At 51.8% G+C, this 15,181-nt stretch overlaps 1 protein-coding gene across 4 annotated transcripts in view; it reads right to left on the bottom strand.

The window, feature by feature from the left end:
- The window catches only part of SPECC1L (sperm antigen with calponin homology and coiled-coil domains 1 like), a 57,557-nt gene extending 43,854 nt beyond the window's left edge, over positions 1 to 13,703 (bottom strand). For 2 of the 4 annotated variants that reach the window (XM_080650438.1, XM_080650439.1), the window contains exon 1: positions 914 to 933. In XM_080650438.1, the coding sequence (XP_080506564.1) occupies positions 914 to 915 (2 nt within the window). In that variant the 5' untranslated portion in view covers positions 916 to 933. Of the gene's footprint in view, positions 1 to 913; positions 934 to 12,917; positions 13,378 to 13,558 lie in introns of those variants that run through there. The other 2 variants (XM_080650442.1, XM_080650440.1) reach the window with 2 other exon arrangements.
- Between the last annotated feature and the right edge of the window lie 1,478 nt (positions 13,704 to 15,181).

The raw sequence follows: 15,181 nt of genomic DNA, 5'->3' as shown, positions 1-15,181 counted from the left end.
TAAAATATATATATATTAAAAAAAAAGCTTAAACGTTCTTGGACTTATTAATGCCACTTATTTGCAAGGCTTCCTTCTTGAATGTGACGAATTTGAAAATCTAATTTAATACAATTCATGTAACTTCTAGCGATATTCGTATGTGACAGGCTCTGTGCTGTCCCCTGGAACCCTCTCCCGGGCTCAGCAATAGCACAGCCACACGCAGTCAGGAGGGCTGGGGCAAGCTCCGGCTTTGACACACAAGCTGTGACCTGTGTGACCTGTGTGACCGTGGGCAAATCACTTCATCACTTCGTACCTTTGCAACTCTGCTTCCTCTCCTAGAAAGAGGAGTGGTAACCCTAGCTTACAGAGCCCCCCCACCAACGAGCATGCGCACCACGAGAGGGAGCAGGCCCCCTGACATGCTCACTCCAGAAGCTATGGCACCGGGGCTCACGTGCCAGGAAGACAGTGCCACCATCCAAGCTCAGGCACGACCATTCATTTCAGTGATTCCGACACTCCACCCTCCCAAACCGCCCACCCAGGACACATCCCAATGGAGCTTCAGAAATAATGCCAGAAGGACCCGAAGACCTTCTGTCCGCTGCCGTTGTATGTCTGCTCAAATCGGTAACCTCTCTGAACTCTCAGCTTCCTCAGAAGTAAAATGGGTTGGTAATCAGACCACCCACCTTCCAGGATGTTGAGAGGGTGAAATAAAATAATAAACCTCAAATGCTCACAGGGTGGCAGCCCACAGTAAAGACGGAGTAAAAGTAAGCTATCATAATTTATAGAGCACACACCGCATGCCCCGAGCATGACTAATGCCTTATTAAAATAAAGCAGCAACGAAAAAGACACTTTGTAAGAGAAACTCTTTATAATAAAACATGACTAAAGATTGTTTTTACTTACTACTTACATTAAATTATATACTGCGGTACACAGATGTCAACAAACAGCACTTGCTTCTGGTTCTTTCCCACTGAAAATTACAGATCAGGAAATACTGAAAATACATGGTAGGGAATTCACTAGAACAATAATCAAGAGACCTGGGTTGTGGTCAGGCCTGACGTCTGCATGGCCGTGGGCAAGTCATGCTAATAACTCTGAGCCTCGGTTATGAGGTGAGGAGGAGCTGTGAGGATCTTTCTTTCAGAAATTCAAAAAGTCTATTTTACAGTTTGTGCTTCAGAACCAGAAGTCAAAACATTTTTTAAAAAAGAAATTGCTTGCCGAAACCGGTTTGGCTCAGTGGATAGAGCGTCGGCCTGTGGACTGAAAGGTCCCAGGTTCGATTCCGGTCAAGGGCACGTACCTTGGTTGCGGGCACATCCCCAGTGGGAGGTGTGCAGGAGGCAGCTGATCGATGTTTCTCTCTCATCGATGTTTCTAACTCTCTATCCCTCTTCCTTCCTCTCTGTAAAAAATCAATAAAATATATTTTAAAAAAAATTAAAAAAAAGAAATTGCTTATTAGTTATGATTGTTTATGCCTATTAATATCTCATTAAACATCCAAAAAGGGTTTTGACCCAAGCAATCTAAATACATTTATCTGTATAATTTCACAAACTCCATATTGAAGATGTAGGGATCATGTTAAAATTGTAAACTAAGAACAGACTTAAAACACTGAGAAGGAATCACAGTCAAGGGAAAACCGAAGTTTAGCAAATCAGCTACATCAGAGTCAGTAAATAAATGTGCTAAATGAATCAAAACCAACACCCAATCTGATAAAGGCACAGGGACTACAGAAACCAAACAGCCCGGCCAGTGTGGCTCAGTGGTTGAGCGTCGACCCATGAACCAGGAGGTCACAGTTCGATTCCCACTCAGGGCCGGGCTTCGGGCTCCATCCCCCTCCCTCTCTGAAATCAATAAAAACATGTTTTTTAAAAAGTGGAAACGATTCAATAAAAAATGCTTTAATTAAATAAATCATTATGCACTAGGCTGGTCTATACTGAATTCCTCAACATATACATGTTTTTAACCTTACTTACTGTGAATTATAACACACAATCAGAAAAATACATTTACATGTATCCAGGCTTGGAGCGGGATTTCATCGAGAAAGTCAAGGCTTACCCGGAGGAGAAGCCTGAGCCTTGTCATGTCACAAAACCCCAACAGCACAGAACAGAAGCCCTCCCCTGAGCCAGGGGTGTGTTCAAGGCGCACAGAACAGAGAGGGGGGGCGAGTGAGGCTGGGAGATGCCTTCAGGAATGTGATCCTCCACTTAGTCCGGATCCACATGCCAAGTCCATTACTGCTCAAACACCTCAATTCTTACTGACAATTTCACAGGCTTATTTGTTTCTTTCAATATATTTTTACTGATTTCAGAGGGAAGGAAGAGGGAGAGAGAGAGAGAAACATCCATGAGAGAGAATCACTGATCAGCTGCCTCCTGCAAGTCCCCCACTGGGGATCGAGCCCACAACCCAGGCACGTGCCCTTGACCGGAATCGAACCTGGGACCTTTCAGTTCGCAAGCCGACGCTCTATCCACTGAGCAAAACCGGCCAGGGCCATGCTTATTTTTATTATTGCATGATATTTTCTCATCTTTAAGACAGAATTTATCTCACGCCTAAGATTAGGCATGAAAGATTTGGCTGTGATTATCAACTGATACGCACATTTAATGTGGTAGTTGTACCTGTTTCCTGAAACCAATCCTGCAAACGACGTACGGAGGGAAGATGGCATTTAGATCTACTCTCCTCCACTCCGAGCTCCGGCTCTGTGAGGGAGGCCACTTCACCGCGTCCACCCTTATTCCAAGGCGCACTGCCCTCCCCACCGGCATGGCCACGGGAGGAGGAAAAGAAGCTCCTCCATGCTGCCCACCCCCTCCCCTCCCAGCCACCCCACACTCTGCAGGGGCGGGAGGTGCCGGACACGGCGGGAGGGCGGGCGGGCGTGCTGTGCCACAGGCCCACGTGGACACGAACTGTCACCTCCTGTCAGAGAGGCGGAGGTGATGGCGAGCCAGGTCAACACAGCTCCGAGGGGAATGTGAATGTGGCACAGGAGCACGATCAGACTGCGCCGGGAGGCGAAGAAAACTCGAGGAGAAGGTGGAAGATAAAAAGCTTTTCCAAAATGTGGCTTTGTGACCCCTGGCCAACGTGGCTCTGTTGGATGGAGCGTCATCCTGGGCACCAAAAGGCTGCGGGTTCGATTCCCGGTCAGGGCACGTAAGGGAGGCACCCAGTCAATGTCTCTGTCTCTGTCTCCCCCCCCACCACCACCCCCACCGGTCCTCTCTCTCTCAAAGCAATAAGAAACATATCCTCGGGTGAGGATTTAAAAGTGTTTTGGCTTTGGGAGAGCGAGAGCCAGAGAGTCCGAGGCGGCCGGCTGGCCCGTGGGGAAGGCCGCTGCCCCAGCAGCTCACTGATTCTCAGATCCGCCCTCCGTGGCTGGCAAGGAGGAACACACCACGGTCAGCAGCTTGCCCAAAGTCTGAGCTCCTTCTTCGGAACTACAACTGCTGACAAGAGGATGCGAGAAAAAAGGAGTCAATTATCAAGCAACAGAAATCCAGAAGGCCAGTACCATGTCCACTGGTTCCGGCCACAGAAAAGCCCACCCATACTAATTTATGACTGTTCTCTCTACTCGACGAGCTTTAGCACAAGGAAATATTCAAGCAAAACTAGAAGCTCCCTGGACTGTTCAAACTTAACACCACACGTATTCTCCTTCTTAGTGCTGTCCGCAGAGTGAGACAGAAAACCTAATCTCACATCAAGATCGCTCCAGACCCATTTCAGGAGATCTCTTGGTAATAGCGCTGCCGAAAAGCCGTTAAACTACTGACAATACTTAACATTCCAGACAAGTGACAAGGCTACAGAATTTCTGGCTCCAGTACACAAATGATTATTCCAGAGTCAGTCCAAAACAAATCGGCTCCCAAAGTTCAAATCCCAGAATGCAAGAAATGTTGAGTCTCCTCTGGCCACTCCCCTCTCAGCCAAGGTTTCTGGCTATTTATAAAAAGCAAACGTTTATTCAGGATTCTTGCAAACGGTGGCTTTCTGCTCAGGTTTTTGGCAGGCAGCTATAAACTCGCACAATGCTGTATTCATAAAATTAACCGTCGACCGTATTTTTAATTTAAAACATCGATTTGACATATTTGTGTATTTATAACAAACTGATCTGAAATACAAAATGAAACATTTTCTTTTGTATTTCACTCGTCGGTGAAGCCTATCACTAAAAGTCCTTTAAAATAAGCCGAACATTTCAGGAGGGTCATCTTTGTTGCCAATGACAGTCTTGCTAAAGCACCGTCAGCCCTCGCTTACCTGCGCAGGCACGCACAGCAGGCCCACGTACGGGTGACCAGAGCCTTGCTCACTGGCCAAGGACAGAGCGGGGGTCTGCAAAGGCGAACTCCCGACCCCACGCCACCCACCAGCTCGCTCGCTCCCCGGGTGAGCTTTATCTCACGGGGAGGCCCCAACAGTGAGACCACACAGGGCGGAGGGGTGCTCTGTCTTCAGCCGTTTGAAAAGGATGGAGATGTGTCTGGCTTACAGCAGCCCCTCCTCTCTGTCCCCACCGCCCGCCACAGGAGGCGGCACAGCTGGGTGCGTACCGAGCCTCCGGACGTGCTCTCTGCCGTCATCCTGGCACCACAAGGCCTTCTCCACCCTGAAGCACCAGCCCACCTGCCAGCCCATCAGGTAATGCCTCCCTGACCAGCAGGCCGCCCTCCAGACCCGACTCCCGCCCACCTCCCCGCCCCACGTCCCATTTCACACAGACAGAGCCACACTCCTGCTCCGATCGGCCCTCTCCCTGGAAGCCCGGGACCCTCTTCTTGGCGGACAACATGTCACGGCGTCGGCCCTCCTCCCTGGCACGTGGGCCACAGAACTCACCTCACGCAGCTGACCCAGGCAGCTCTGGGGCCGACCTGGGCTGAACAAGCATTCACTGTCTGTGTGAAGTCCCCAGTAACGGGCGTCCTGTCCCGTCGCTTATCTGACAATTCCAGCCCTGGCTCAGTTCCTCAAACAGGGAGAAAAGGGAAGCGTGGAGAGCGGGAGGACCAGAACGCCAGGAGTAATGCACAAAGTGAGCCACAACCAAAAACAGGGAGAAGTCTTGTGCCACAACCAGCAAGAATATGAAGCCGGATCCCTTTGCTTGACAGCCGGTCCGCAGGAAGCAGCCTGGCCCACCACTCCCAGACCCCCTCAGGGACCCCCTCCCCGCCCCCAGCCTCGCTTAGAGCAGCAGGTCTGTCACCTTCATGAGACTGGCCGCATGCCGCTCATTCCAGCTGGCACATTATTCCCCAACTCCAGTGCCCACTCATTGGAGGCCCGCCCCCCCCCCACTTCAGAGCAGCTTTCTCAGTCTGTGGAAGCTCTTGCTTCTAGGCACATCCTCTGGTAGGCTCAAACACATTTTTATAAAAATTAAAATTAAAATGCCAAAACCGGTGTGGCTCAGTGGATAGAGCGTCGGCCTGCGGACTGAAGGGTCCCAGGTTTGATTCCGGTCAAGGGCATGTACCTTGGTTGCGGGCACATCCCCAGTGGGAGGTGTGCAGGAGGCAGCTGATCGATGTTTCTCTCTCATCGATGTTTCTAGCTCTCTATCCCTCTCCTCTCTCTTCCTCTCTGTAGAAAATTAATAAAATATATTTAAAAAAATTAAAATTAAAAAAGGAGGTCACTTCCAAGGATAGGTACAGCTCAGTCCCCTGAAGCCACCCGGAGGCGCTACCTCTCCCAGGACCGTACACAGCTGGGCTCCCCCTCAGGAAGCCCCGGCCCCCGGACGGAACTCTTCCAGCACTTAGGACCCCCTCGGGGGGCAGTGCACACACCCCTCCACAGGCTCCGAACGCAGAGCTGTGCCTGGGGCCAGGCAGGACCAGTGCCGTAGTCTGTCACTCCATAACCATACAGAGGCCGGAACCACAACTAGAAACACTGACAAGAGCGCCATGAGGATAGGCCAGATCGCAGAGGAAACTCTTCAGAGCCCCAGGGGTGGGCAAACTTTTTGACTCGAGGGCCACCATGGGTTCTTAAACTGGACCGGAGGGCCGGAACAAAAGCATGGATGGAGTGTTTGTGTGAACTAATATAAATTCAAAGGAAAGGAGCGGAGGGGAGAGCAAGAGAACCGGATAGAACAGCCGGATCCGGCCCGCGGGCCGTAGTTTGCCCGCGGCTGCTTTAGACTGTGCGTTCATCAGGCGCACAGTCCACAGCCGGTGACAGACGCGCCCTAACGGAGCAGAGAACGTCCTCACTCACTGCTGGTAGGATGAGGGTGCAAGAGGAGAAAAGAGGAAATCGGTGGGAAGCACTTCCTTCCGAGTTCAGAATGTCCCGGGCCACACTTCCCTGTGAAAATGCTGAGCCGCACATGTAACCAATTACACCGACGCTGCTGTTCGCTCTTCCCACGGACCAGGAATGTCCTCAGTGGCATCGAGAGGAGTGAGTTCTCCCAGGAGGTTTTCAGTGCCCTTCGCCCAGATCCACCAGCGGAACCACTGTCTCCTGCAGCTATACCCTTGGGAGGTGTGTCCCTGAAATACTGACTTCAAAGTCAAAACGACTCCCTTGACCCATGTCAGTGCGGCTGTAACTGCCTTTTCCGGCCAAAGCAACACAAAACAGATGCATGCCTCTGCCACGTAAAAGCTCTTCAAGCTTTTCGGTTACTAAAGAACAATGCGTACCGGCTTTTCTACGTTCCAGGCACTGTGGCTCCTTCACCCATAATGATCGGCTGCAGTTACCCCGTCATTGGACAGGAGCGAGGGGAAGGCCCAGTACAGGCCTGTCACGGGGCAGCTGCCCCAGGCAGCTGAAGCTCTCCACGCCCCAGCGAGCCACCAGGCTATTCCCTGCCGGTGCTGGGGGAGGGCGCTGGACGGGGGAGAACAGACGCGTGCCCAGTGAAGTTGGGGTGACATCGGGAAGGTACCTGCCCTGTCAGTCACACCTGAGAACAGGTCTTTGGCCAGAATGGGCGTGGCCACGGGAAGGGTACAAAATCTGGAATATTCCATTCCCTAAACAAAGGAGTTTGTTCTCTTGATTGCTCCTGGTGTGTTGCACTTGACTCCTGGCTTGAGGGGCTCTCTCCCCGCTGCTTCCAGGCATTCACCCGCACGGCCTAGGCCCGTGGTCGGCAAACTCCTTAGTCAACAGAGCCAAATATCAACAGTACAGCGATTGAAATTTCTTTGGAGAGCCAAATTTTTTAAACTTAAACTTCTTCTATCGCTACTTCTTCAAAATAGACTCGCCCAGGCCGTGGTATTTTGTGGAAGAGCCACACTCAAGGAGCCAAAGAGCCGCATGTGGCTCGCGAGCTGCAGTTTGCAGACCACGGGCCTAAGCCATGTGAACTCCCACGCGCAACGGACTAGTGGACTGTCACTAGCCTGATACTGAACTGCACCCGCTACAACCTGAACACACTCTGGACACTGGCTCTGACTTTAGCTTGACTAAACCCCAGCTCCACCTCTGTGACCAGGATGGGCCTTGAGAAACAGAGGTGACCCACGCAAATAAAAATCACTCCTCACCCCATGGGAGTCTCGGAAAATTCTCTCTCTCTAGGTATCATAAGGACCCACCCGCAGAACCCGGTGGGGAAGAGGCTACCCCCGTCCCCAATAACAATGTGACAAACGCATCCTGGCTGAAAGGCGCATGTACAGTGACAAGAACACAGGACATTCAGCCAGAAACCTGGGCTCTGATCCGCTTGGCCGTTGGTTAGCTCTGTATTCTTAACCTTGTTTCATCTGCAAAATCAAGGAAAATAATAGTTGTTCTAACTACCTCAAGATGTGCCGCGGGGACCACGTTTAGTGGAAGGTACACATGAAATGCAGGCTTTTTCAACCACGCCGCTCTGGGTGCTCATTAGATTCTACAGTACTGTAACATAAACTTCCCCAACCCTGGGAATGAAATTAGTTTTATAAACTAAGTTTTGGAGCCCAACCCACCCTAAGCACGTGTGGTGGGGGGAAGAATCAGAAGCCAAGGCAGGAAGAGGTAACAGAATTCCAGTGCCGCTGGGTGGCCGCTGGGTGAAAAAGGGACCACATACTACACCTGACAAGCTCCCGAGAGGCCGCCTGCAGCCTTACAACTCCCAGACCTGCGGTAACCACACAGGATGGTCTGGAATTAAAACTTTCTAAGGAACAGCAGTTCAAGGCGGTGGTCATGTCCTGGGGCGGTCTTTTTCTCTAACAAAGATTCCCATCTAAGATAGCACCCCTGATAACATACCTTTGAAATATCAAAGTAATCTCTCCCTCTCCCCACCCCTCAGAGCAGAGGCCACAAATCCCCTCATAGTTATTATCATGTTACTGTTAACTCTTCTATACTCACCTGAAAAGAAGGATGTGTCTGTCTCTTTTACTTTTTATCCAATCCCAGAGATTTCCCGGATCCACTTCCCCCTCCCGCCTCTGGAATCTATCACCAACGGATTTCAAGTAACCCCCTCCCCGCTACTCCTTTGATCCTGATGTGCAAAATAATGGTAAAACTGCCATTTTTAGGCGAACTTTCTCAATCAGTTGAGATTTTGCCTCCTGACAATTGTCAGTTTGACTCAAATAAACTCATAAAAATTGTTACAGGTTTGAATGTTTATGTTGAGACATTTATATTCTCCACTAGATCTTCAGAAACACTAGTTTAACTTAAACTTGAAGGTTGCATTTTTTAAAAAATCTAAAAACAAGGAACATTAGGAACTAAAGTGCCAAAAAAAATATTTCTCAAAATAACATTTTATTCATTATAGTGAAATTCTGATTATTAAATGATTTGCATTCCATCAGGATCCAGCTCTGTCCCGGACTGGAGGGTCTGACAAAGCAAGTCACTGACAAATGTTCATTCTAACTGCATTTCAAAATGAAGCAGATCACTGACAAGCGTGCATTTCTAACTTCATCTCCATTTTCTTTTTAAATCAGCCCTGGCCAGGGTGGCGGGATTGGTTGGAGTGTCCACCATGCACAGAAAGGTCTCAAGTTCAATTTCTGGTCAGGGCACATACCCAGTTATGGGTTTCATCTCTGGTTGGGGAAGGTATGGGAGGCAACAGATTGATGTTGCTCTCCCCCTCTCTCTAAAGTCAATAAAGAAAAATACCCTTGGGTGAGGATTAAAAAATATTTTTCCCCTTTAACTACTGTTTTCCCTAGGCGATATGCACAATAGACAAACTTGAAATCTAGTACCTTAATCTCCAAGATTTACTGTCCAAATACATAAACTTAAAAAAACACACAACACAACAACAAAAAAGCAAACTTCAGGTGAAAGGTATACAAAGTGAAAAAGGGAAGCAAAATGCATATTGGGAGCTGAAACCGGTGTGGCTCAGTGGATAGAGCAGCGGCCTGCGGACTGAAGGGTCCCGGGTTCGATTCCGGTCAAAGGGCATGTGCCTTGGTTGCGGTACATGGGAGGTGTTCAGGAGGCAGCTGATCGATGTTTCTATATGTTTCTAGCTCTCTATCCCTCTCCCTTCCTCTCTGTAAAATATCAATAAAATATATTTTTAAAAAATGCGTACTGGAACAAAGGCGATGCCCACCTGGTTTCTGGGTGACACACAGACGTTAGAGACAGTCTTCTTCAAGAAGTAAGGTTTCAGTCAGACACTAAGACACAGTGAAGTGGACTCTGCCAGCCGGTATGCCTGGCTGGGAGGCGTCTCCAGGCTGCAGTCAAGTGCATCTGGAGTGAGCTCAAGGGCAGGGACTAGTGTTCCACTTTCCCCGCCGCCCCGATGTGCCAGCACCAGCCGCACCCAGCACGTGCAGCCACTTTCCTCGGGCCAGACTCTCTGCTATGCACTGCGGTGTCACCGGCGAGGAGGAGCAGGGAAAAACACAGGTGCCGCCCAGCCAGCGTGGCTCCGCGGTTGAGCTTCGACCTGTGAACCAGGAGGTCAGGGTTCCATTCCCGTCAGGGCACAGGCCCAGGTTGCGCACTCCATCCCCAGTGTGGGGCGTGCAGGAGGCAGCCGGTTGAGGATTCTCTCTCCTCATTGATGTTTCTATCTCCCTCTCCCTCTCCCTTTCTCTCTGAAATCAATAAAAATATATTTTTAAAAAACTCACAGGTGCTAAATCCTAACTAAGCAGGGTGCTAGGCAAATCTGCAGGACAAGGGATGTCTTCCACGCAAGGCGGTATCTGAGCTGAGTTTTGAAGGTGACAATCAGATGACGTGAGAGAATATTCCCGCAGAGGAAGACAAGGAGACTGGAAGTGTTCAAGGGACCAGGAGGTGTTCAGAAAGCACAACGAAGCACCCAAAAAGAGGGGGGAGGAGAGAGTGGAGGCCAGAGCGCAGTGAGGAGGAGTCCTGGCTGCCAAGCTCAGCAGTGGCAGGCCTGACTGCAAACAGAGGGAGCCTGAAGGACTTTAAGCTGCAGGAGCGGGAGTGAGGAGGTGGCTATGAACAGACGGCTATTCTGGAAAGAAGGCAGGCACCAACATCTGGATTTAACTAAAGAATAAAGGGAAGAACTACAGTGAAGAGGCGGGAAAAGGTCGGGAAAGACACCGGTAACACATCTGCACGCTCTTCTCTCACGGACAAACTCCCTTTGTGGGGTTACCAAGCTATCCCCTGAAAACGGAGAACTCGGCGACAGCTCAACTGCTGCGCGACACCGGCTGGGCTGGTTATGTTTTCAGAAGTAAAGATCTAACCAGGGGTCCTCAAACTGTTTAAACAGGGGGCCAGTTCACTGTCCCTCAGACCGTGGGAGGGCCGGACTATAGTTTTAAAAAAAACTATGAACAAATTCCTAGGCGCACTGCAGGCCTGGGACGAGTCGGCTGCTAAGCAGGACAGGCAGCGGCACCCGGCGGGCCGGATACATGTCCTCGGCGGGCCGCATGTGGCCCGCGGGCCGTAGTTTGAGGACGCCTGAAACCACTATGCGTACACCTGAAACTAATACAGAATAAGCGTGGCCAGGAGGCTCCGTGGTTGAGCGTGGACCTACGAACCAGGAGGTCACGGCTCGATTACGGGTCAGGGCACAGGCCCGGGTTGTGGGCTCGAACCCCAGTGTGGAGCAAGCAGGAGGCAGCCGATCCATGATTCTCTCTCCTCATTGATGTTTCTCTCTCTCTCTCCCTCTCCCTTCCTCTCTGAAGTCAGTAAAAATATACGTTTAAAATATTAGCAACTCAAGCTCCTTTCCATCTCCTCCCTCAACTCCCACACTTTACAGACGGGGAAAGGAAGGTCCAGAGAGGAAGGCAGACTTGCCCAGAGCCACAGAGCCCAGAGAATGTCTAAGCCTCCTGCCGCCTGCCACCCCTCCTCCACGGAGCTGGACAGTGTGCCGAACACCAGCTACAACTTAGCCCCGCGATCGACGTGCATATGGCTCCACGCCAACTCTTACAGTCATTCATTCTGAGCCGCGGCCACACCATCGCCTGGGTCACCTGCGACATGAAATGGGCTGTGTCCAGTCAGTCACAAGAACCTCTGCTTTGGAGAAACCCCATCGCAAGATGACAGACTGCACTGCAGACACACACCCTAAAAGTTCAAGTTTGAAACGGAAACGTCGATACAAACTTCACCTTCACCGCTGCGGCTGTCATTACCCTCCGCTCACCACGAATGATGCTGGACTTGACTCTCCCATTTGTAGACTGTCACCAAGGTGCAGAGACAAAGCTTTTCCGGGGCACAACATTCACTTTCTTACTGAAATCGTCCAGAAAACCCCTTCCTGCCTGGACCACCCCGGGGGGCAATTCAGCAACAGTCTCCAGCTACCAAAGCTGCTGAGTGTTCAAGACTGCCCGGTGCATCAGACTCAGAGGAGAAGAGACATTGTTTTATAGAGAAGAAAAAAATTGGGGGGAAGGGGGGGGTCAGCCATTTCCTTACAGAAACAATTTCATCCCGGTCAATAATTCCACCTGGCCCTAACCGGTGTGGCTCAGTGGATAGAGCGTCGGCCTGCGGACTGAAGGGTCCCAGGTTCGATTCCGGTCAAGGCATGTACCTGGGTTGTGGGCACATCCCCAGTAGGGGGTGTGCAGGAGGCAGCTAATCGATGTCTCTCTCTCATCGATGTTTCTAACTCTCTATCCCTCTCTCCTCCTCTCTGTAAAAAAAAAAAAAAAAATCAATAAAATATATTTTTAAAAAATGCTTAAAAAAAAAAAAAAAAGACTAAATTAAAAAATAAATAAATAAATCCACTTGCCCTGGCACCACGTGCCCTTCTGTACCGGTGTGGCTGCTTTATAATTGGTATGTCCTAGGCGGATGTCTACGAGCACAGCTCTGATTTCATCTCCACATGCGTCCTCCCTCCGGGGCCACAGAAAACGCGGGTGGGCTCCGCAACATTTCTTAGTGTTTGTGAATCTGTCGAAAACTCGGAACACAGCATGGATGGTATGAGACATACTCTTTGACAGCACCCGTCCCTCCCTCGGCAGTCACAGCAGGACAGCCAAGGTACGGGCACTTTTCCTGGGCTCGGCAACCCACGGTTCTCTCTGCCTTTGGATGATCCCAGCAATTCTTCCTTGGTCTAGGACGGTGGTCGGCAAACTGCGGCTCACGAGCCACATGCGGCTCTTTGGCCCCTTGAGTGTGGCTCTTCCACAAAATACCACGAAGAAGTGGCATTAGAAGAAGTTTAAGTTTAAAAAATTTGGCTCTCCAAAGAAATTTCAATCGGTGTCCTGTGGATATTTGGCTCTGTGGACTAAGGAGTTTGCCGACCACTGGTCTAGGAAACAGGCTGCAAGTACGTGGCAGGGGACTTCTTTTCCAGACACCCCCAGGGGAGCTCCCCAAGAAGGAACGATCGTGTCTTTAAGCCATGCAATTACCATACTGCGGGGAAGGCCAATGTTTCCTCCGCAAAACACGGGATTATTCACATCGAACCGGATGCAAGAAGCCAGGTCTCAAGAAAAAAAAGGACATTCCGCCTGCTTCGGGCTGACCTCCCAGCCGAGCGGGACGAGGGTGGGGGCGCGGGCCCCGAAGGAAGCCCAGCCCGCAGGAGGCCCAGGGTCCGCCGCCCGCGGCCCAGCTCCCCACGCCGCGTCCTCGGGGTCCCCGCGCACCGCTGCCCCGCCGGGGGCATGGGGACCGGTGGACCCGGGCGCTGAGGCGGCGGCCCGGCCTCTCCGGGGGCCCGGAGAAAGCAAACTGCGAGCGTCGCGCCCGGCGCCTCGGCTCCGAGGGTTCCGGGGGTTGGGTGACCAGCACCAAGTCCCGACACCAGCCCCGGGGCGGCCCGCTGACCCCCGGCCCGCGGCGCTGTCTGTGGGGCCGCCCGGGAGCCCGAGGGGACGGCGCAGGCGCAGGCGCGGGCCCCGGCCGGGCTGGGGGCCCGGCAGGGGTACGGCGCAGGCGCGGGCCCGACGGGGTCCGCGGGGCCGCCTGGGCCTGGCCGCGCGGGCGGCGCTGAGGAGGTGGACTGGCCCGCGGGCGCCCTCGGAGGGGACCGGGCCCCGGCTCTTACCGCGCGGCGCCGCCTCGCTCGCTCGCTTGCTGGCTCCGGACTTGGGCCGGGGGCGAGGTCGCCCGGTGGCGCGGCCCGATCCCGTTGAGTCCGGCCTCAGGGTAACAGCCAACCCCGCGGCGCCGTTGGCCCGGCCCGCCCTGCCTCCCTCGCGGGCCCCGCCCTCGGCCCGCCCCTGGCCCGCCCTGCGCGACTGGCGCCGAATGTGCAGACGCTGCACAGGCCCCGCCCACATCCCGCTGCCGTGCCGTCTCCTGAAGCCCCGCCCACTCTCTCACATCTGGGTCGCGCAGGCGCCCTAGCACCCGGCCGGCCACATAAAGGCCTGGGGCAGCCGGTGCGCGCGCATTGAGCCTGCCCCTGGCACTCCAGCTCCGGGCTGGTCTTGGAGGCTTCGATGGGCGCGGGCAGGTGGTAGGTGTAGAGCTCCTTTGTCCCAAAGGCTTAACTCAGCTCAAAGGTCCGCCATCGCTTATTGACAGTGTGCCAAGGACTGTGCTGGGCATGAGCTAGATAGGGGTGAAATAAACACACAGCCCCGCCTTCCTGGCGCTCCCCATGCCGCAGGGAATACAGACAATTAAAAGTGAGCCACACAGCCCCGGCCGGTTTGGCTCAGTGGATAGAGCGTCGGACTGCGGACTGAAGGGTCCCAGGTTCGATTCCGGCCAAGGGCATATGCCCCGGGTTGTGGGCTCGATCCCCAGTAGGGGGCGTGCAGGAGGCAGCCGATCCATGATTCTCTCTCATCCATTGATGTTTCTATCTCTCTATCCCTCTGCCATCCTCTCTAAAATCAATAAAGAAATATATTGAAAAAATAAAAAGTGAGCCACACAGTTGTGCATCGACCTATGAATCAGGAGATCAAGGTTCGATTCCCGGTCAGGGCATATGACCCGGATGCAGGTTCGTTCCATCCCCGGTGTAGGACAATGCAGGAGGCAGCCGATCCATGATGCTCACCATTGTTTCTATCTCTCTTCCCTTTCCCTTCCTCTTTGAAATCAATAAAAAAATATATTTTTTAAAAAGTGAGCCACCCCCAAAAAACACGAAGCTAAATATCCTTTACCAAGTTAAAAAAGTTCTGTTAGGTCGCAATTATCATACAGGTTTTTTTCCTTTGATAGTTTGAAAGACATTAGGTTTTTTAAAATATATTTTATTGATTTTTTACAGAGAGAAAGGGAGAGGGATAGAGAGTTAGAAACATCGATGAGAGAGAAACATCGATCAGCTGCCTCCTGTACACCTCCCACTGGGGATGTGCCCGCAACCAAGGTACATGCCCTTGACCGGAACCGAACCTGGGACCCTTCACTCCGCAGGCCGACGCTCTATCCACTGAGCCAAACCGGTTAGGGCGACATTAGATTTTTATTACATCATCTCGGTTTCCTAGGAAAAAGACAACTTGCTATATTTTTCATTGCTAGACCATTTGCTAATATTTTATTGAGCACTTTCACATATACGTCCATAAGTGAGATTGTGTATGTCTGGCATGCAAAATGAATACAATTTTGGTTGCTCTGTAGTATTCTACTGCATGAATTTGCCACATCCTGGTTTATCCACTCTCCTATTGCTGGGCATTTGGGTTGTCTGCAGTTGTAACCT

This window comes from Plecotus auritus (genome assembly GCF_963455305.1).
Source record: "Plecotus auritus genome assembly, chromosome: 13".
Taxonomy (NCBI): domain Eukaryota; kingdom Metazoa; phylum Chordata; class Mammalia; order Chiroptera; family Vespertilionidae; genus Plecotus; species Plecotus auritus.
The sequence above is the reverse complement of the archived record's forward strand: the minus strand, read 5'-3'. Positions and strand labels throughout refer to the sequence as shown.